This window comes from Thalassophryne amazonica, chromosome 10 (assembly GCF_902500255.1).
Source record: "Thalassophryne amazonica chromosome 10, fThaAma1.1, whole genome shotgun sequence".
In the NCBI taxonomy this organism is placed as follows: Eukaryota; Metazoa; Chordata; class Actinopteri; order Batrachoidiformes; family Batrachoididae; genus Thalassophryne; species Thalassophryne amazonica.
The window spans coordinates 31,327,809-31,350,503 of record NC_047112.1 but is presented as its reverse complement, the minus strand read 5'-3'; the positions used below and the strand labels follow the sequence as shown (position 1 = coordinate 31,350,503).

Below are 22,695 nucleotides of genomic sequence, written 5' to 3'. Positions count from 1 at the left end.
GAAAGGCTAAAACGGCTCTGTGCCTGAGCAAAAGACATAAGATTGCCTCCTTCATCATAAAGATCTTTGATAACACGTATTCCCTTTTTATACCAGTCTGAAAACACTTTACTTTTAATCCCCGGGGGGAACAGTCTATTGTCCACAATAGGCATATTAAAAGAAAAGTTGCTCCTGTGTCCCATATGAGTAGACATGTCCCTCCACGTTTTCAGATAGTTCATCCAGATTGGATTAGACCGCATCTCTGGCTGAATCTTCTTGGCTAAAATTTCCCCTAGAAGATTGTATGGGGCACACATCCAGGATTCCAAAGGGTGCGAGAGCCCATTCAAATAAAACTGAAACCATTCCCGGATGACCCTGCCTTGACAAGCCCAGCTGTACAGAAGTATATTAGGAAAGCCCAAACCTCCTTTGTCTCTTGAACATTGTAAAACACTCATCCTTAATCTGGGCTTCTTATCCTTCCAGATACATTTGCTCAAGTCTCTCTCAATCTCTTTAGCTTTTGTTCTTGACACATACACAGGTAACATTTGCAATGGGTACAAAAGTCTTGGAATTACATTCATTTTTAACAAGCTGATTCTACCCATCCAGGATATTGGCAAATCCCTCCACCTGAGAAGGTCACTTTTAATATTTCTACACACATTCTGAAGATTCACTTTAAGAGTGATTTTTATGCATGGGGAAACAAAAATTCCCAAGTAAGTAAAACCTGAAACAGACCATGTAAATGGAAAATTAGGTATAGAGGGAAGGCATTCACCATAACCCAGTGGTAGTGCCATTGATTTATCCAAGTTTATTTTAGAAGAAAATAAAATATTTAGAAGAAAATAACTTAATAATTTCCATAAGCTCTGGGATAGATTCCTCTGGATCAGAGATGAACAACAGCACATCATCAGCATAAAGTGCAATTTTATATATTTTATTGTACATCTCAAATCCAGAAATAATATCATCACCCCTAATGGCCTGAGCCAAGGGCTCTATTGCCAGAGCGAACATTAATGGTGATAATGGATCCCCCTGCCGAGTGGATCTGCCCAATTGGAAGGGTCGAGATTTAACTCCGTTAACCAATACACAAGCCATTGGGGAAAAGTATAAGAGTTTGACCAAATTTATAAAGTTACTACCCAATCCAAATTTTTGCATGACCATGAAAAGATAAGGCCACTCGACCCGGTCGAACACCTTCTCAGCATCAAGAGAGACAATGATACCTTTTTTATTATTATGTTTTGTATGTTGGATTAAGTTAAGTAAAGTTCTTATGTTTGTGAAAGATGTCCTGTGTTTTATAAAACCTGTCTGATCTTTGTTGATTAATAAGGGAAGGAGAGCCTCCAACCTCTTGGCCAATATTTTAGACAGAATTTTACTATCTACATTTATTAAACTTATAGGGCGATATGAGCAACATTTATCATTAGGTTTATCTTTCTTCAGTATTACCGAAATATTTGCTAAATACAAAGAGGGGGGCAAGGATCCCTGTTGCAAAGAGTGCAGATACATATCCAGCAAGAGTGGGTTAACTAAATCATGGAAGGTTTTGTAGAACTCAGTGCCATATCCATCTGGCCCTGGGGCCTTTGAATTTGGGAGCGATTTAATGGCACTAGTAATTTCTTCTTTGGTAATTGGATCTCCTAAAGACACCCTATCTTCTTCTGAGAGGATAGGGAGGCTAAGGTCACTCAGAAAATCTTCAATTTGACTTTCAGAACTTTTCAGCTCCGAGGTATATAACTTTATGTAGAATGATTTCATAATTTCAATCAGTTTTTTAGACTCATAGTGATTTTTACCATTTTCATCCTGAAGAGAAGAGATTGATCGTATTTCCCATCTACCGGCTGCTAAGCGAGCTAACAGACGGCCTGGTTTGTCTCCCATTTCAAATATCCTGTGTCTTGCATATAATAGACCAGCTTCAGCTTTTTGGGATAGAAGTTGGTTAAGGGCCGATCGAGTTACGTCCAGCTCTTTAGACAGACTGGGAGATGGATTTGTTTTCATTAATTGATCAAGTGTCTTGAGCTGCGTTTCCAATTCAAGCTGAGCTTTCAATGCTTCCCTCTTTCTGCACGAGCTATAAGAAATTATAACACTGCTAACGTATGCTTTCAATGTATCCCAGAGAATAGAGGGATTAGTGTCTTCATTATTATTAAAAGCAATAAATTCTTTAATCTGTTTAGTTAAATGTATTACAAAATCTGGTTGTTGCAGCAATGACGTATTTAAACGCCATTGATGTGATGAAGGTTGAAGAGAAGGGGGGGGCAACCACCAAAGAAACTTCACCGTGATCAGAGAGTAAACGTGTACCTATTTTACATTCCTCACTTCTGTCAAGCACCATTCTGGTAGAAAAAATATAATCAATTCTGGAGTGACTACGATGAGGATTAGAATAGAAACTATAATCTCTTTCTGTTTGGTTAATCACTCTCCATGTATCCAGCAGCTGAAGATCAGCACAAAGCTGTTTAGTAGCATCCCTCATTCTGGAACTGGTTGGTTTAGCTGAGGGGAACTGGTCTATCTCTGGAACCATCGGGCAGTTGAAGTCTCCTGCTAAGATACTGAATATTTGTGTCATGTTGGAAGCATCTGCCAGAAGTTTAGAATAAAAGTCTTTCTCATAAACACTGGGAGCATAAACACACCCTATAAAAACATATTCCCCATATAAATAACCTGTTATTAGCACATATCTACCCTGAGTGTCTTTTATGCATTTATCCAAAGTAAACGGAGTGTTTTTATTAATAAGAATAGCCACTCCCCTTTTATTAGAGGAAAATGAAGAGTAAAAAAATCTGCCCAACCCAGTCTTGCTTTAATTTATCATGCTCCTTATTAGTAAGGTGGGTTTCTTGCAACAGAGCTATATCTGTTTTTTCCTTTTTTAGCCAGGTTAATAATTTTTTACGTTTTATTACATTGTTGATACCTTTTACATTGAAAGAAATATATTTAACCGTTCCCATTATTCTTCACAAAAACAAATTTTCAAAATGTAAAACCAGAATGCAAGATTTAAATCTCGACCAATAAAATCCACATTAAAATACAACATAAAGAGTCTGCTCAGTGTAAAAAAAAAAATGAGTGCCACAAACATGCACTCCCAAACACACCATAACACACATACATACTAACAAAAGGGAGAATAACGTCCCCTATTTCTAAAGTCCGTGCTCCGAGATACCAGGAGATAACCAAACTGCAGGCCCATGTACAGAATCTGCCCAATCTACAGTCCTCACCTGCGCCCACTCGCTCCCAGACCGACTCAACGTCTGCAACTACTCACAGGAGACCTCCTGCTCCATTGCGTCCACGATGACTGCAGCTGCGCTGTCAAAAGAGCAGTCCTTCTTGTTATGTGAAAACGTGAGGATCGCTGGATACCTCATCCGGAACCTGATGTTCTTGGCGATGAGTCTCTGACACACAGTACAGTGTTGAACGTTCTTCTTCGCTGGACAATACTTTGAGGAAAATCCTGATGGTGATTGTGGCGCCTTCCCACGTCAATTTACACCCGGCGCACAGTGACAACACTCATTTTATCTACTGGATAGTGAAGCTTCATGATTACAGCTCTGGGAGTATCTGATCCAACACGACCAGCACCCCCAGTCGGGTAACATCTGTCCAGTATCAGACGGCCTTTGGGGGCTTCAAAGTTGAGCAATTTGGGCAGCCAGGTTTCAAAAAAGGTCAGAGCATTACCCTTTTCAATTCCTTCTTTTACACCATAAATTCTGAGGTTGTCTCTGCGCCCTCTTGCCTCTTGGTTGTCCAGCTGTTCACTCATGAGCGCCAATTTCTTTTCGGCATTCGCCAATCTAGCCTCCAGCTCCTCCACGCTCTCCTCTGTGACCGAAATGCGCTGCTCAGCCGCGTCCATACGCAGGGATTCAGCGTCCAGCTTAGCATTAATCGTGTCGAGCTTGTTGGAGACCTCCATCATTTTAATGTCTATAATAGCCGCAATCTTGTCGGTTATATTCTTTGATAAGGCAACCAAGTCGTCCTGCGTGCATGGTTTAATGCTATCCGTGCTACCTGCGTTAGCCCGTGTAGCCTCGCCACCTTCGCCATCTTTGGACTCGGCCGCTTGGAGGTAGTTTTTCTGAGTATTTCTCCGCTTGTCGGAGCTCTTCGTTGCCCCTTCTTTCCCAGACATAATTGCGGACGTTTATCTATCAGCTGGACGTGCATATAGCTGCAAAGACAACTTAAATGTATAACTTTATCGGTATGTCGGTCGGGAGCTATCTGGCTCGGCCGCTCCTAGTCTGACGTCATCACCGGAACCCCCCATTATATTTTAAATACTAGCCTCAGTGAAGAGTCATTACCAAGCTGTAAGTGTTATCTCTTTCAGAAAAAAAAAAAATTAAGCACACCGACGGAATCACCAACGTAAAGTCATGAATTGACATGAATGAAGCCATACGCTCTTATCATGCCCACATCTGCCGGCGCTGTGTGTCCAGCGAGCAGCACACCAAAGGACACCGCGTCATGTGGACCAGAGCTGATGTGGTGGACGTGACATTCAGATCGCCAGCTGAGTGTACACATGATCAGACATTTCTTTTCACATTGGGGGAGGGGGGCACATGACATGACATGTGCTTACGACATGCTGTTCAAATGCTGCGAACACGATCAGATGGCAGTGCAATCTCATCCTGCCCACTGTTTAAATGGGTTTTCGGTGCGAAGGGCACACGAAAATAGAGTGCATGTGCCGTGCCCGAATGAATGTGACAACTGCTGTACGAGGTGTTCGAGTGCAGCTCCAATTTTCCAGATTTGAATCATCCTTTGTGCGTCATTCTGCCTCAATCGTGTTATGTGTGAAGGGGCCATAAGGTGAGCACCTTAAAGCAGTGATTCATGATGGATTTAATCATTCATGTGCAAGGGCGTAGGTTTGGTCTCAGCTTTGGTAGGGACAATACCACACACCCCACCCGGCCCCCCTGCTCACCACCATCACCCCCTAACCCACTCATACCATTAGACGCACAAGTACAGCATAATACATAACATATGACGACATAATGCTGAATAATTTAACACTTTATTTACAATATTAAGTGTGTAGGCAAACAAACAAATAGCTTAAATAACAAAATTGCACCCAAAATCACAAATCTATTCTATAGGCCTACACCTGAGAGAACAAGACAACAACAAAAAAAAAAATACTTGTGGAGCTAAAAAAAAAAAAAAAGTTTTTGCAAACAAGATGTATAATCTATTCTCTTCATCAATAATGCAGTTGTAGGTATCTGGCAACCTAATTTGCCAAAAAAAAAGGGATTTCCAATGATATATATGGTGTATTACGGTAAACGTAAGCCTGTGATGTCATAACACAGAGGAAAAACACGGAAGTTTCACACTAGTGCGCCGCTGATTCTCATTACCGTAAGCCCTCACTCTGAAAAATTTCAACACTGACAGCAAGCCAAGAACCCGTGCTTTCCAACAGTGTGCTATATGTTGCATATATTACAGTAAAGTGCGTTCGGTGACTTTTGAAACGAGGGAAAAGTATGAAAAAGAGCGCAAAAGTGACAGAAAAGTACATAGACAGACAGCAAACATAAATGTAGTATTTTTTGAGGAAAAGGCAGGATGTTAGTGTCATTTGTGAAGGTGTGTGTGCGTGTTTGTGTGGGTGTGCAGTTTATTTTAAGTGTGGCGCACAGCATTGTTCGCAACCCCTCCCCCCCGCCCTTCTTGTCCGGAGCAGTGTTGCCAGATATGAAATATGAAACTATCGTACCAAAACCTCAAAATTATCGTATTTTGGGAGAAATTATCGTACACAAACAAAACGCATACAACGTAGCTATTTTAGCGTTTTTTTTTTTTTAATTTACAAAGAATTTTATGTCACATTTTTAAACAGTAATTATATTAATGGGGAAACTATGGCACAAAAAGAACGCAAATGCACAAGCAAATGCACTACCAGACTGTGAAGTAACACAAACATGTGTTAATTACCAGACTAGAAAGAGTCTAATTCAACCTCGAGCTCGCTGTCGTCATCCGATGCCATGGCCACTTGTGCAGATTTTGTTGAACACAGAAAAAATGTTGACACCTCCATAAGGAACTTGAACTTTTTTTTATTTTTCTTGTATATCTCTTTGCTCTTGTGTTTTGTTCGTTTGTTATTGCATTTGTTGAAATACAGTTTCGAAAAAGAAAAAAAAAGATGTTGGTTGGGGAATCTTCCTGTCCTGTCCTGCAGAGATTGGATGGGAACTCATTACTTTGTATGGGGAGGAGGCGGGCTTTCAAATGACTGTCCCGGCAGCCCAAAGCCAGCAGCAGCCCTGTGTGTGGTGTGTCTTTGATGCCGCCTGAGTGCAACACCTGCAAAATGATTCTTGGGTGTCAGAGAGAGATGCGTGTTTGGGCAACCAACTGAAATGATCGTACATATTGGGTTTTTTCCCATTATAGATCGTACATCGTACAGATGGCAAAACTATCGTACAAATACGATAATTATCGTACATCTGGCAACACTGCACCGGAGCCACCCATCCTCTGCGCTCCGGGACCTCCCACTTTACAAATTAAGCACTGCCTGCCACGAGATGCGCTTTGTTTACGTCCATGTGAGAAGAACGTGAGCCAATGAAATTGCAACATGGGTAACCCTGTCATTCTGGCACGTCGAAAACACAAAACGTGACGACTAAAATTATAGTATCGAGTTCGCAAAAAAATAGTGAATGATTTTGTTATATAAACAAAAATGCTAAATATTGGTAGGGACTATTTTGCCATCCCAAAATATTGGTTGTGACTTGTCCCTATGGTCCATATGCAAACCTACGCCCCTGTTCATGTGACTTGAAAACATCATCTTACATTAATTTGAAGTTTAAATGGGTAAACTATGGAATATTGCAGGTTCAATTACCTCATTACAGTTTCTATTGATGTTTTAAGGAAACATAAAGGAAATTCCCAAAATGTCGGTGTCAGGTTGATTTTAACAAACCATATTTAAGCCACGTTTATGGATATGCACCTGAAATTTGTTGTGCCAGACCAAAGATTTTTTTTCTCCATGAATGTTTGAAAAGGGTGGTCTCTTAACATGGACTGTGAAGAAGCCACATCCATATTAATAATGGCAGTTCACCTACAGTGGGAGTGTGGTGATAAGAAGAAACATTCAGAATTTTGACAGCTGGACACATTTCTCAGGAAAACTAGAACACCTATGATAAAACATACACACGCACCAACTCAAACAAATACAGGCTGGCATACACAAAAACAGACAGCAAGATATTTGAGAAGGAAAAGTGCATTCTCAAATAAAGAGATAAAATGTCTGTTAGGCAGAAATGAGTGACACTCACAGCATCCAGGTGGCCTTTGATTTCTTCTATTCGACCAGCGAAGAACAAGAAAATGGATCCCTGAGGGAGGGAGATACAGAAAGACAACCAAGAGATTGAAAACTTGAATCCTTTGCAAAAAGTTGTTAAACCGTTGTGTTTAAAGCTGACAAACCTTAGGATACTTTTTCAGATATGGCTGTAGCAGGGTCTCTGCATCGTTAACATCTCCTTCTCCAGTGCCTACGAAAGACACAAAAAACTAAGGTCCTGGTTTGCCTTTGTGCACAGATGGAATTGCGTGCACTCTTGTTTACCCAGGATAAAACTCATGAACGTGTGGTAGCACAGCAGCAGCATGTTACAAAGGAACGACCTGAATGTGCTTTCTGCAGAACCCTCCTGAAGCTGCTGGAGACCAAACTCCTGTACGAACACACAAATACACACAAGTGCACACATAAGCAAAAGTTCAAATTCTATCTCTCTATCTATTTAGTGACTGCATTCTGCTGGGTACAATCATAGGCTCTTCTCAAACCAAGGAATTTTTCTCTTCCCAGCAAACACATGACGCATTGCTGATGTCAGGTTTTGGCCAAGATACGGTCATGTCAAAACATCATGACATCATCATGACATTACCTTAATGTAATAGTTGTCATGTGACATCATTCGGATGTATTTTATGGATCATCCTGTGACATCCATGAAATGACATCCAGCAGACATCATGTAAACGTTGCAAGGCTGACTGGTTTTTGAATACCCCAACAAACATTTCTACGTTGCTGTGACATTGTGGTGACGTCACTTTCTGGTCAATATGATGTTTTATGGTGATGTTGTCATGATGCCATTGTGTAGACTCCCAGCTACGTTTTAGCTACATAATCAAGTGATGTATTGTGACCATTACACAACCTTGTCACAACCAAAAAAATAACCTTTCGATGACCATTTGATGACCAAAAAGGCTTCCACATGCTTACATTATAGTAAATCCCTTTGGCTGCTCCCTTGTTTTTCACTTTGGATCCTTTTTGCTCAACAGATTGTCATATAAAGGTTATTTTTGGTTGTGAGAAGGTTGTGTAATGGTCATAATATGTCACTTGATGATGTAGCTAAAATTTAGCTGGGAGTCTACAAAATGACATTGTGACAACGTAGAAATATTTGCTGGGTTTGTACACACACACCTTTATCATGAAGGGTTCAGATACAAAACACAGTGCCTCCATATTTTAAATGGAGAAACATACAGTTTGATATGTGGCTGACAGCCTAGCCTGACAACCGCCCCTGAACTGGACCAGATACTGGCCTCTCTCTCCTAGCCTGTGATTGGTTTGTGGCTGAGACACTGATGTCAACATTGGTCAGCCTCACTTTGGGCAAGTTTGGGGGTGTGGCGCGGGTGTGGCTGCTCTCCTATTGGTCATTTAGGAGTGGGAAATCTCACTCCAAGATGGAGGCCAGTATTGGCCCAATTCATAGCCGGCCGGTTGTTGAACTATTGACAGCCAACCCCACAACTGCCCTTTACAGGTCATAGTTATTATTAATTTATGCTGATAGCTGCCTACACTGGCGCACACATATGTAGACAGGTTTTGGAATTGCCCAAACAAGCTCAAATTTATCAAAGGATAATCACTAGGGTCAAAGCTCCAAATTTAAATTTTTCATTATTTCACGATTTGCGTTGAAGTTGGCACATATGAGGGTGGATTCTGGAATTGCCCAGCAAGGTCAATCTTGCCAAAGGTCAATTATTCGGGTCTAGGTCTTGTCTGCCTGTCTGTTTGTTGTTCTACTCCTCCCGGGTCTTTTTTCTGTTTTCTACCTTCAGTAACTTGAAGGTTGGCCCCTCTTCTTGAATTCATTTTGGCAAAGGTGAAGAGATTTGATTTTCAACCCCATTTGGACCAAATGTGGCACACAGTGGATTCCAGAATTGCTGTTGCAAAGTCTTCATGCTCATGTGTGTTCTACTGTATTAACCAGGAGAACATTTCTGTGAGTCGGTGACCTGGAAAAGCTACAATCACAGATACAATTCCTTCTGCACAAATGTCTCGGTGTGTTAACACGGGAGATCGCAGAAAGATTCAGAAACTGAAATGAAACCTGAAACTCAATCAGCCATAAGTGGTTCTTTTGAGTACAGACAGCTCACCTTATTACCAGAGAAGCCAACGAACTCCAGCAACCTCAGCGTCCGCGTGGGTAACATCGAAATCATCTGGAGAAAGAAGAAAAACTACCAATTATATTTTGTGGTCAAGTTTTATCACACCCACATCAGTGGGTGAGAGCTACAGGCACAAACAAGACTCTGTGTTATACAGTTACAGAAAAGAAGAATATATAAATGTTTTAGCCAGCAACAGATTTGTGGTGTGTTTGAAACCCTGTCCTGCATTATTTACAATGTAGGACACTCTTCTATGAATATGATTATAAGTGCGGTGTGTTCCAGCTTTCTCTTTACCAGATTGAAGGCTCCGACTCCCAGTTTAACACCCCCCTCAAAGTGGCCGTGGTTGTCACCATGTGTGTACCCTGTGGACTGGAGGACTGTGTGAAGCTCTCTGTGAGATAAAGGCAGCAGGTGAGCAGTGTTTAAAGAAGTAACAAAAAAAAAGACAAAAAATAAAATAAAATCCGATCAAAGACTGACAAAGGAGGTGATCCTCACTTGTATGTCTGGTAACTGTTTCTGACTTTGATGCCCCCTTTGATGAAACTGATCATGTTTTCATCCTGAACAGAGAGGGAACAAAAGAAAGCAGCAGTCAGAAGACAGAGTCAGAAAGACATGAAACAAACTGATGAAAAGGATCTCATTTCTGACCTGAAGGAAGGTGAGTGCTGCCCTCTGCAGGAGACACTCTGCATAGCAAACTTCTGCATGGAGCTCCTCTGAGGTGGGGGAGAAGAGAAAGAGATGATTTCCACTATTTGCAGACAGTTTGAAAGTTCAACACAGCAGTCAAACACATACACAGAGACAGCAGTAATTCCACATTATGGTGGTCAGGCTGCACACACTGACCTTCTGTGAAGCTTTTACTGGAAAATTTCTTGCGTTGCCTGAAAGAACACAAAGCATCATCACTTCAGAGCTGTTTTTTCTGCAGGGCTGTGCACTCTCACATTTCTCTGCTTATCTTATTTCTATGCAAACCAGTGACTCATTTCAGTAAGAAGACACTGAGAAGCTGCAGGGTAATGTTGTTCTGCTGACAGTGGAAAACCTAAAAATAAAAGCTACAGCACTGACTCCAGACCAGTGTTGGTGTGGCTGGCTGAATACGCAACACAGCAAGTGTGTGTTTGTAAGCGCCAGGCACACAATATGTTTTCGATCATGAATTTGTAGACTATGTATTTATTTTAAGTCTCAGATAAATATTTGATGTTTGCAAATATTTTCACAATATTTGCATGTTTAAGGGTAGGGGTTGGTTTTCACCCCAGCCCCAGCATCATGTCAGAGAGCTGCCAGTCACATGGCCTCAAAGCTCCTTGGAGTGACTGGAGGTGGCGGTCATCTTGGAAAGCGGTGGCATTTTTGAAAAAACAAGTGTCCCCGTGATATTTTACAAATATGTGACATATGAAGATTATTGAGCCAAGTATTTGCGTTTTTTTTTTTTTCAAATACAAATTTGTTTCAATTGTTTCATTCATTCATTTTCTGCCATTTATTCGGGTCCGGGTCAGCAGTAGACCAAGCAGCTCCTCCCACATTTCCGTATCCTCTGCCAAGTCATCTGACCCTTCCGGCGGCATCCTAAAGAGTTCCCAAGACAGCTGGGAGATATAATTCCTCCAGCATGCCATGGGTCTTCCCTTGGGTGTGGTCCCAGTTGGATGTGCCTGGAAGACCTCCTGTAGGAGATGACAAGATGCCCGAACCACCTCAACTGGCTTCTTTAAATGGAAAAAAAAAGCAGCAGCTCTACTCCAAGTCCCTCCTGACTAATCGAACTTCTCACCCTGTCCCGGAGTGTAAGCCCAGACACCCAATGGTGGAATCTTATTTCCACCGCTTGTATCCATAACCTTGTTTTTTCTGACATTAGGCAAAGTTCATGACCATAGGTAAGGATAGCAGTGTAAATCAAAAGGTAAATTAAGGTTGTTTCAGTTATTTGCAGTTAATAAACAAAAAACAACAACAACAACAAAAGACTGGCAACAAATAATAAGAATAGTTTTATTTAAAAAAAAATAATTTTTTTATTTAAGTTGATGAGCTTACTGAAGCTGCTAAGGTTTCTATGTATGATAATTATTTAGGCATTTAGGCACATGACACTTTATCTTTCATAGTTTGGATCTTATTGGTAACGCCTTACCATAAACCAAAGAACAACCTGTCTGAGTGAATAAAGATGTGCTAGGACGCTGTCAGGGACAAACAGACCTAGCAGGTGGGGCGCGCTAGTTTGTCAAAGTGTAAATGATATTGACATCAATGGGAGAAATGATAAAAACACGAATCATAATTTGGCTCAAAATGTAATGAACTCTTCCATGGCCTAAGGCTGACCACCACACCAAATTAGACTGAAATCTAACACCAAAAACATGATATTATCAGCAGGTGGCTAAGTGGTTAGTGCACTTGGTTTCAGTGTGGAAGGTTCCTGATTCAAAACCCACTCCCTGTCATGTAATGTGGAGTTGTGTCAGGCAGGGCATCTGGTGTAAAACTTTTGCCAATTCAATATGCAGACCCACCTCGTATTTGCTGTGGTGGCTCTGAGTGCAAGCAAGGGAACAGCCAAAGGGGCTTACAATTAGTAGAGGTTTTAACAGGAAATATGAGTTTTTAGTGGCCATTCATCAAGACAGCATGGATTATAAAGATATGGATTATTGGAAATTTGGTGTTTTTTCAGCATTTGAAATTAAATTAAACTTAAATTAAAATGCCACAATTTTTGTATTTGGCACATCATCTGGTACCCGTTTCCACTCAGTCTCACCGCTGACAGATTGCCTGAGCCTCCTTCATGGTGTTTCCTGCAGTCAAGATGTGCTGGGGGTCAAAGGTCATCATGGCTTGCATCTCAAGAATGGTGGCATAAGTCAGTGAGTGGTACATGCTGTCTTTGATCCTGTGAGGAGACAACACACCGTGTTTGTTATAAGTGCTGTTAGTTTGACTGGAAAAAGAACAAGGAAGTCAGAGATATGTCATAACATGCTGATTTAGATCATGTGCTGGTTATGACAGAAATAAGAAACTTGCATTCAGCTCCCGCTGGAGGTTGACCATGGGTCATGTGTGTGTATGAGAATGGTGCTACAGTAGTGTTCAGAATAATAGTAGTGCTATGTGACTAAAAAGATTAATCCAGGTTTTGAGTATACGAGGTCTGTTAGAAAAGTATCGTACCTTTTTATTTTTTTCAAAAACTATATGGATTTGATTCATATGTTTTTACGTCAGCCAAGAAGCCAAGAACCATGAAGCGAGACAAAGGAACACCTCCGTTTCGGAGTGTTAGAGGACAAGTTGGGACATGCCTATTTCGGCTTTCAGTGCTTACCAGTCGAGTGAGTATAAGAGAAATTGTGGAGAGCTGGGCATGTCCCAACTTGTCCTCTAACACTCTGAAACGGAGGTGTTCCTTTTTTTTCATCAGCGAATCGGTCGTGACATGCGAAGCCTCCGCGCGGCTTTCCATGACAAAATCTCTTGTTAAAAGTGAAATCTGCCGGAAAATGGCTGATGTCCAGCTCTTGTGATAACCAGAGAAATTGCACACGACGGTCCCGGCTCCACACAGCGATCCGTTTAGAAATGATGTGGTGGTTTCTGCCTCTCGATCGCGGCTCGGAGCACAGTGCGCCGTGCGCCATTGTGGGCCGTCCTTAAAGCTGTAGTAACACTCCTTATTCTCTGTGAAGCCCGTAAAATTTTCACCGAAAGCCAGATAAATTTTTTGAATGGTTTCCAGCTGCCTGTCTCTAACAGTTTCTGAAAAAAGTCTGATGGAAAAAAAGCCTAAATCATTCCGCCATTTCCTCGCAATGAAACAACGACGAGAGGGGTGGAGTAGTGCTCACTCAAAGCCTGCCCACAGGCGAATGACGCAACCGACAGGCGTGGAAAAACTCACGCATGCACACGAAGGTTCAAGCTTGGCTGACGTAAAAACATATGAATCAATTCCATATAGTTTTTGAAAAAAATAATACTTTTCTAACAGACCTCGTATTTCTTATTGTTACATGGGAAACAAGGTACCAGTAGATTCAGTAGATTCTCACAAATCCAACAAGACCAAGCATTCATGATATGCACACTGTTAAGGCTATGAAATTGGGCTATTAGTAAAAAAAGTAGAAAAGGGGGTGTTCACAATAATAGCAGTCTGGCATTCAGTCAGTGAGTTCGTCAATTCTGTGGAACAAACAGGTGTGAATCAGGTGTCCCCTATTTAAGGATGAAGCCAGCACCTGTTGAACATGTTTTTCCTCTTTGAAAGCCTGAGGAAAATGGGATGTTCAAGACATTGTTCAGAAGAACAGCGTAGTTTGATTAAAAAGTTGATGGGAGAGGGGAAAACTTATACGCTGGTGCAAAAAATTATGGGCTGTTCATCTACAATGATCTCCAATGCTTTAAAATGGACAAAAAAACCAGAGATGCGTGGAAGAAAATGGAAAACAACCATCAAAATGGATAGAAGAATAACCAGAATGACAAAGGCTCATCCATTGATCAGCTCCAGGATGACCAAAGACAGTCTGGAGTTACCTGTAAGCGCTGTGACAGTTAGAAGACGCCTGTGTGAAGCTAATTTATTTGCAAGAATCCCCCGCAAAGTCCCTCTGTTAAATAAAAGACGTGCAGAAGATGTTACAATTTGCCAAAGAACACATCAACTGGCCTAAAGAGAAATGGAGGAATATTTTGTGGACTGATGAGAGTAAAATTGTTCTTTTTGGGTCCAAGGGCGACAGACAGTTTGTGAGACGACCCCCAAACTCTGAATTCAAGCCACAGTTCACAGTGAAGACAGTGAAGCATGGTGGTGCAAGCATCATGATATGGGCATGTTTCTCCTACTATGGTGTTGGCCCTATACAAGGTCTATTAGAAAAGTATCCGACCTTATTATTTCTTTCAAAAACCATATGGATTTGAATCACGTGTGATTACATCAGACATGCTTGAACCCTCGTGGGCATGCGAGAGTTTTTTCACGCCTGTCGGTTACGTCATTCGCCTGTGGGCAGTCTTTGAGTGAGGAGTCGCCCACCCTCTCGTCGTTTTTTTCATTGTTTAGGAATGGCTCAGAGACTGCTGCTTTGTTTGATCAAAATTTTTTCAAAACTGTAAGGCACAACTGAGTGGACACCATTCAATAAATTCAGCTGGTTTTCGGTAAAAATTTTAACGGCTGATGAGAGATTTTGGTCTGGTAGTGTTGCCGTAAGGACAGCCCACGGTGCCTGACGGTGATCTGTGCTTCGAGGCGGCAGCGTCTCGCCGTTTCAAGTTGAAAACTTCCACATTTCAGGCTCTGTTGACCCAGGAAGTCGTCAGAGAACAGAGAACTTTCAGAAGAAGTCGGCATGAGGAGTTTATTCTGACATTCCATTGTTAACGGACATTTTGTAATGAAAGAACGTGCGGGCAGAGTCGCATGTCGGGCCGGACCCGACCGCGGGGGGTCGCGACAGGAAAAACACCTCCGTTGGAAACCTTAACGGGCAAGTTGGAACATGCCCAAGCTGTTAAACAATTTCTCAGTTACTCACTTGTTGAAAGCCATCAAAAGCCGCCTGAATTTTACAAATGGTTTTCAACACGGAGGTGTTTTTCCTGTCGCGGCACACACAGATTCGCCGACTCGGCGAATTTGCGCGCACGTCTTTCATTAAAAAATGTCCTTAAACAGTGGAATGTCCGCATAAAGTCCTCATGCCGGCCTCTTCTGAATCTTCTCTGTTCTCTCACGACGTCCTGGGTGAATTAAGCCTTAAATTAGGATGTTTTCAGCTTGAAACAGGCCGACGATGGCGCCTGGAAGCGCTGCAGGACGTCCCGCTCTGTGGGAAGTCCTTACACCGACAGAAACACCCCATAATCTCTCATCAGCCGTTAAACTTTTCACCGAAAACCAGCTTAATTTCTCGAATAGTATCCACTCAGATATTCCTCACAGGTCCAGAAAAATTTTTGATAAAGCAACGCGCGCCGTCTGGAGCAGCGTGTGAAACAAAGGAATTCAGCCGAGAGGGCGGGACCACATCTCACTCAAGGCCTGCCTACAGGGAAATGACGTCACCGACACGCGTGAAAACACTCACGCATGCGCACGAGGGTTCAAGCATGATTGGTGGAATCGCACGTCATTCAAATCCATATAGTTAAAAAAAAAATACAAGGGTCGGTTTATTGTCTAATAGACCTCGTATATCGCATACCAGGTATCATGGATCAGTTTGGATATGTCAAAAATACTTGAAGAGGTCATGTTGCCTTATGCTGAAGAGGACATGCCCTTGAAATGGGTGTTTCAACAAGACAATGACCCCAAACACACTAGTAAACGAGCAAAATCTTGGTTCCAAACCAACAAAATTAATGCCTCGCAGATGTGAAGAAATCATGAAAAACTGTGGTTATACAACTAAATACTAGTTTAGTGATTCACAGGATTGCGAAAAAAGCAGTTTGAACATAATAGTTCTGAGTTTGTAGCGTCAACAGCAGATGCTACTATTACTGTGAACACCCCCTTTTCTACTTTTTTTTTTTTTACTAATAGCCCAATTTCATAGCCTTAAGAGTGTGCATATCATGAATGCTTGGTCTTGTTGGATTTGTGAGAATCTACTGAATCTACTGGTACCTTGTTTCCCATGTAACAATAAGAAATATACTCAAAACCTGGATTAATCTTTTTAGTCACATAGCACTACTATTATTCTGAACACTACTGTATATCACTACAATGTTCAGACAGAAATAACCAATCTGGGGTGTTCATTTATCAACTGTGTCAACAGAAATGTGTATAAATGTGTGTATGCACAGCACCTTGTTGTAGAAAAGGGGAACTGCGACTGTAATATTATCTACCAAATGGAATGATAAACTATAAACTGTAAGGACATTCATAATTTACAGACACATAACCTACTAACAGGGCTGCTATCCACTTTATAAACATGCAATCATTTAAGCTTAATGGAGTAATAATGTCAACTAGCGCATTGTCCATGGGGATTCACGGGTAGCTGACATTTTTAAAGGGTGGTAATAAATTATGCAAAGTTTCTATAATGAGTTCGAATGATGTGTGAGTCCAGAATGTTTTTAGAACCTTAGACCTCAACAATTTTTAGAATAAGAACCCGAATAAGAACTAATTTCTCCAAAAATATTAGTCCTATCAACTTCCCGTTTTGGCAGCATTCATCCTTGACCCAAAATACATAAGCACAGCAAATGACAAATGTCAGCTCTCCCCAGTTTCTCCATTATCAAAGCCATACACACATCCACACAGAGGCCACTTGGCTATCATAATATATATTACAGAGACAGTGGAATGTAAGGTTGGAGGCATGAGACAACTCATTTCCTTTCTTTAGGCTGTTGCCATTCATACAGAATCACTACAGCAGATCCTCTGTATGAATCTGCTATGAAACTCTAATCTTTATGATCTGCATATTGATTTGATCCAGCCTCTGTAAGACCAAAGTAGGATCTGTGCATTACATCAAACCTGTTTCTGGTGGGTGTTGGACTCCGGCAGGGCTGCCCCTGTCACTAATCCTCTTCATGATGTTCATGGATGGGATTTGAAGGCACAGTCAGGGACCAGAGGATGTCCAGTTTGGTGATCTCAGAGTTGCATCTCTGCTTTTTGCAGATGATGTGGTTCTGTTGGCTTCATCAGGCAGTGACCTCCAATGAACACCGAGCAGGTTTGAGTTCGAGTGTGAAGTGACTGCAATGAGAATTAGCACCTCCAAATCTGAGACCACGGTCCTTTGTCGGAAAACAGTGGATTGTCCCCTCTGGATCAGGGGAGACTTACTGTCGCAAGTGAAGGAGTTTAAATATCTCGGGGCCTTGTTCACGAGTGGGGATAAGTCGGCACGTGAGCTCAATAGACAGATTGAGATGGCATCTGAAATCTTACGAACGCTGTATCAGACTGTGATGGTGAAGAAGGAGATGAGCCGGAAGGTATACAAGTGGAAATGAGTTACCTACTTCTCGGCTACTGAGTTAGCCGAGAAGTAGGTTAGCAAACAAACTATTTGTGTCCAAAGATGCCATCAAAGAGAAACCTTTCTTTGGAGGAGTGTGACGAAATCAGAAAGTCACTTGATACTTTAACGGAAGATGTTGCTTTAATCCGTCAGGACCAAAAGAGAATCATTGCGCTTCTGGATGAAGTGAAGCAATTACGAGAAGAAAATAAGGAAAAGAACAGGAGGATCACAGAGCTTGAAAGGAAAGTTGATGAGTTGGAACAATATACAAGAATGAAAGATATTGTAATCACGGGGTTTAAGATCAAACCCAGGTCGTATGCTCATGCGGTGATTGCGAATAACAAACAGAATGAGCCCAGTGAGGAAGAGTCGAGCTCTATTGAGCAACAGGTAGCAGCCTTTCTCAATGTGCACGATATTTCACTGGATGTAAGTGATTTGGAAGCCTGTCACACATTACCGAGAAGAAGACGAGAGGACGTGCCAGCCCTAATATTACGTTTTGCAAATCTCAAGAAAAAGATTACCTTAATTAAACAAGGAAGAAAACTGAAAGGTACTAATGTCTATATGAACGATCACCTGACACGGAAAAATGCCAAAATTGCCAGAAAAGCCAGACACCTGAGGAAACTAAAAAAGATCCAAAGCACTTGGGTAAATAACTGTAAAGTCTTTATTAAGCTCAATGGGTCACCGGAGGAGGCTAAGGTGTTGGTGGTTAAGAACCTCAGTGACTTAGATATTTATGAGGGGACGTCTACTACTACTACTACTACTCCTACTACTACTACTAGAGATTTAGTTACTGGTGAATTTTGAGCCTTTGATGAACACAAAGTGTTGTGTGGGCCGCCAGAAGAAGAGGTACTGCTGGCCCACCACCAGAGGGCGCCCTGCCTGAAGTGCGGGCTTCAGGCACGAGAGGGCGCTGCCGCCACGGACACAGCCGGGAGTGACAGCTGTCACTCATTAATTCCTGACAGCTGTCACTCATTCTTCATCATCGCACTCCATAAAACCCAGACGTCATCTCCACCTCATCGCCGAGATATCGTACTTCTTTGGAGGTAATAGACTCAGCCGTTTGTGTTTTACAATATAATCTGTATATTGTGAGTGTTTGCAGGAGTACCGGTCCCTCTGTCTGTGGAAGCTGAGTGAGTGCTGGACGGCACTCTTTTCCCCTGAGGAATCACTGCGGTACTCTGAATATTGTGTTAGAGGTGGAGGTGGCATTCCCACCGTTGTTGTTACGGGGTGTACACACACCCACACTTGACTGTCTTTGTTCTTCGCCAGCAGTACCAGATCCGACAGTCGGGGACGGTGGTCACCTGGGAATTCGGGACTTGGCGGCTCCAGTATTCACCAGGTTCGGTGGCGGCGGAAATCGTGTGGTTCCGGCTCTTCTCAGGACAGACGTCTTCTATCCTCGAGCCTGCCCACACGTCACCTTTGTGGAATGACTGTAATCATATTCTGAGATTGTCTGTATATTCGTTGTGCACCTTCACAACATTAAATTGTTACTTTTTGGCTCATCTATTGACCGTTCATTTGCGCCCCCTGTTGTGGGTCCGTGTCACTACACTTTCACAACACAAAGACAAAGAGATGGTAATTCTTGATCAATTATTACTAATAGTATAGAATTCATTTTTATAAAAAAAAAAAAGATGAGTACAGATTCAGAATTATATCAAAGGACAATGCATTTGGAGCAACTGAATCTATTTTCATATACTGATTATAATTTTCAAGACTTAGAAAATGAACTAGACCCAGATAATACTTTTTACTCTACATTTAATGTTGATTCTAAATATTATACTGTTGATGATTTTCTACATGCTATGACAATGAAGGAAAAACTGTCAATTATCCACTTTAACTGTAGAAGTATGTATGCTAATTTTAATGTTATTAAAGAATACATACAGCAGTTTGCACATCCATTTAGTATAATTGCTTTGTCAGAAACTTGGTTTAATGAGGACAAAGGTATTGACTTTGAAATAGAAGAATATGAACTTAAGTATGTTAATAGGAAAAATAAAATAGGTGGAGGAGTGGCACTATATATTCATAATAGCATTAGGTTTAAATTATTAGAGGATATGACTCTGGCTATAGATAATGTTTTAGAAGTTGTTACAATTGAAATCCATAATGATACGGAGAGAAATGTAATTGTGAGTTGTTTGTATCGGTCTCCAGGAACTGATGTAGAATTATTCATTGACTGTGTAGGAAAAATATTTTCAAAGAAGGAAAATAAAACTATGTTTATATGTGGAGATATTAATATAGATATACTAAATCACACAAAGCACAAATGGACTAATGATGTTCTTAATATGATGTTTGGCATGAGCCTTTATCCGACTATAACTAGACATAGCAGGGTAACAGATCACAGTTCCACTTTAATTGATAACATCTTCACAAATAGCACTATGAATGACATTACAGGCGGCCTAATGGTCTGTGATATATCGGCCCATCTAGCAGTGTTTATTGTATATAACAACAAAATTACAGATTGTAGAGGGAAAAAACACATCTATAAATGGGTTTGTTCGGAGGAAGCAATTAAATCCCTGAACAATGATTTAAATTCCCAGGATTGGAATTTAATTTATTGTGAGAAAGAGGTGGACAGGGCTTATAGTAAGTTTATGGAGATATTTATGGAATTATATGACACACACTGTCCAATTAAGAAATACAGTTTTAAAAAAAGATTTGTGGAACGTCCTTGGATGACCAAAAGTCTACAGAATGCTTGTAGAATGAAAAATAGTCTTTACAAAATATTTATTAAATTGAAAACTAAGGAAGCTGAAAGAAAATATAAGCTATATAAGAATAAACTAACAGAGCTATTAAGAACTAGTAAAAAATTATATTATAGAAAACAACTGGAAAGGAATAAATGTGATACAAAAAAGGTTTGGGGAATATTAAAAGATCTTATGCAGCATGGAAGGAGAAAAATTATATATCCAGATTATTTTATTGAGAAGGATAAAGATAACTATGAGATGAGTGAAACTGTAAATCATTTTAATGATTTTTTTGTTAATATTGGCCTGGATTTGGCCAATAAAATTTCTGGTAAAGGTCCTGATTCTCCAATACTTATTAAGAGAAATAGAAATTCATTTTTTCTCTCTCCTGTAGATGAACTAGATGATAAATTATTACTATTGTTAGAAAATTTAAAAGTAAATCTTCAACTGATTTTCAAGATATTAATATGATACTGGTTAAAAAAGTAATAGAAAGTATTGTCAAACCACTTGTATATATTTGTAATTTATCTTTTATAACGGGAAAATTTCCAAGCAAAATGAAAATGGCTAAAGTTGTCCCTCTATTTAAAAGTGGAGATAAACACATTTTTACAAACTATAGACCAGTCTCTTTACTCCCACAATTCTCTAAAATTTTGGAAAAGCTATATGATAATAGATTAGAGTCATTTATTGGAAAGTATGAAATTCTTAATGAATGCCAATATGTTTTTAGGAGTAAGCGGTCCACTTCAATGGCAGTAATTGAAACCATAGAGGAGATAACCAATACTATAGAGAGAAAAAAATATGCAGTTGGCATTTTTATAGACTTAAAGAAAGCTTTTGATAGTCTTAATCATTCAATTTTGATTAAAAAATTAGAAATGTATGGTGTTAGGGGAGTTGCACTGCAATGGATACAGAGTTACTTAACGGAGAGAAAGCAGTTTGTGAAAATGGGTGAGTTTACATCAAATAACTTGGAGATTTTATGCGGAGTACCCCAAGGTTCAATTTTGGGAGCAAAGTTATTTAATTTGTATAGAAATGACATATTTAATATATCCAAAGTGATGAGAATGATTTTATTTGCGGATGACACAAACATATTTTATGCAAATGAAAATTATAGTGAACTTACCCGTATTATTAATGAGGAATTGAATAAACTAAAAAGTTGGATGGACACAAATAAATTATCTTTAAATCTAGATAAAACTAAAATAATGTTTTTCGGAAATTACAAAGTAAACTCTGAGATAAAGATATGTATAAATGGTGTTCAAATTGAAAGAGTATCAGAATGTAAATTTCTTGGTGTAATAATAGATGAAAAAATAAGTTGGAAAAAGCACATTAGATATATACAGAGTAAAGTTTCCAAAAGTCTCGCAGTTATTAATAAAGTTGAATATTTGTTGGAGCATGATGCCCTTCGAGTGTTATATTGTACATTGATTTTGCCTTATTTAACTTACTGTATAGAAGTATGGGGTAACAACTATAAGAGTTCACTTCATCCCCTTGTTATATTACAAAAACACGCAGTTAGAATTTTGCATAAAGTAGGATATCTAGACCACACAAATGAATTGTTTATCAGGTCAAAATTATTAAAAATGACTGATTTGGTAAAGTTTCATACTGCATTACTAATGTTTAAAGCCAATAAAAATGAACTTCCATGTAATATACAGAAACTGTTCTGTAAGAGAGAAGGACAGTATGGATTGAGGGGATGTGGTAACTTTATAGTAAATTATGTAAGAACTACGCTGAAAAGTTGGTGTGTGTCGGTATGTGGAGTTAAATTATGGAATCATTTGGATAACCACATTAAATTGTGTGGAAACATTTATAAGTTCAAAAAGAAATATAAAGAAATTATGTTAGCACAGTACACAAACGAGTAAAAATGTTAATAGAGTTAGTAAGAAGTGTAGACGATTGCATAGACATTGAACAGTACTTGGTGTATGACATTATGTCAGTAATGATCAGGGTGCAAGACTATTTGTAATTGCTTAGAAGGTAAAAATGTGTTAAACTTTAAATGAATTGAAAATAATGGAATGCCATTGATGCAATTGTTAGTACCTAACTATATTCTAATGTAGATATAAAATGAAAATGTAAATATGAAATTGTTCTATTCTGTTTAGTTATGTTATTTTCTGATTTATATCTTATTTGAGTGTATTTAACTG

The 22,695-nt window shown here is 40.0% G+C and overlaps 1 protein-coding gene across 2 annotated transcripts in view; it reads right to left on the bottom strand.

Moving 5' to 3' along the window:
• The window catches only part of ttc39a (tetratricopeptide repeat domain 39A), a 116,145-nt gene that overhangs the window by 16,567 nt on the left and 76,883 nt on the right, over positions 1 to 22,695 (bottom strand). For both annotated transcript variants that reach the window (XM_034179708.1, XM_034179709.1), the window contains 9 exons: positions 12,422 to 12,553; positions 10,480 to 10,517; positions 10,279 to 10,346; positions 10,123 to 10,187; positions 9,916 to 10,015; positions 9,601 to 9,666; positions 7,736 to 7,844; positions 7,594 to 7,661; positions 7,440 to 7,499 (listed from right to left, as the gene is read on the bottom strand). In XM_034179708.1, coding sequence (XP_034035599.1) covers positions 7,440 to 7,499; positions 7,594 to 7,661; positions 7,736 to 7,844; positions 9,601 to 9,666; positions 9,916 to 10,015; positions 10,123 to 10,187; positions 10,279 to 10,346; positions 10,480 to 10,517; positions 12,422 to 12,553 — 706 coding nt within the window. The remainder of the gene's footprint in view (positions 1 to 7,439; positions 7,500 to 7,593; positions 7,662 to 7,735; positions 7,845 to 9,600; positions 9,667 to 9,915; positions 10,016 to 10,122; positions 10,188 to 10,278; positions 10,347 to 10,479; positions 10,518 to 12,421; positions 12,554 to 22,695) is intronic.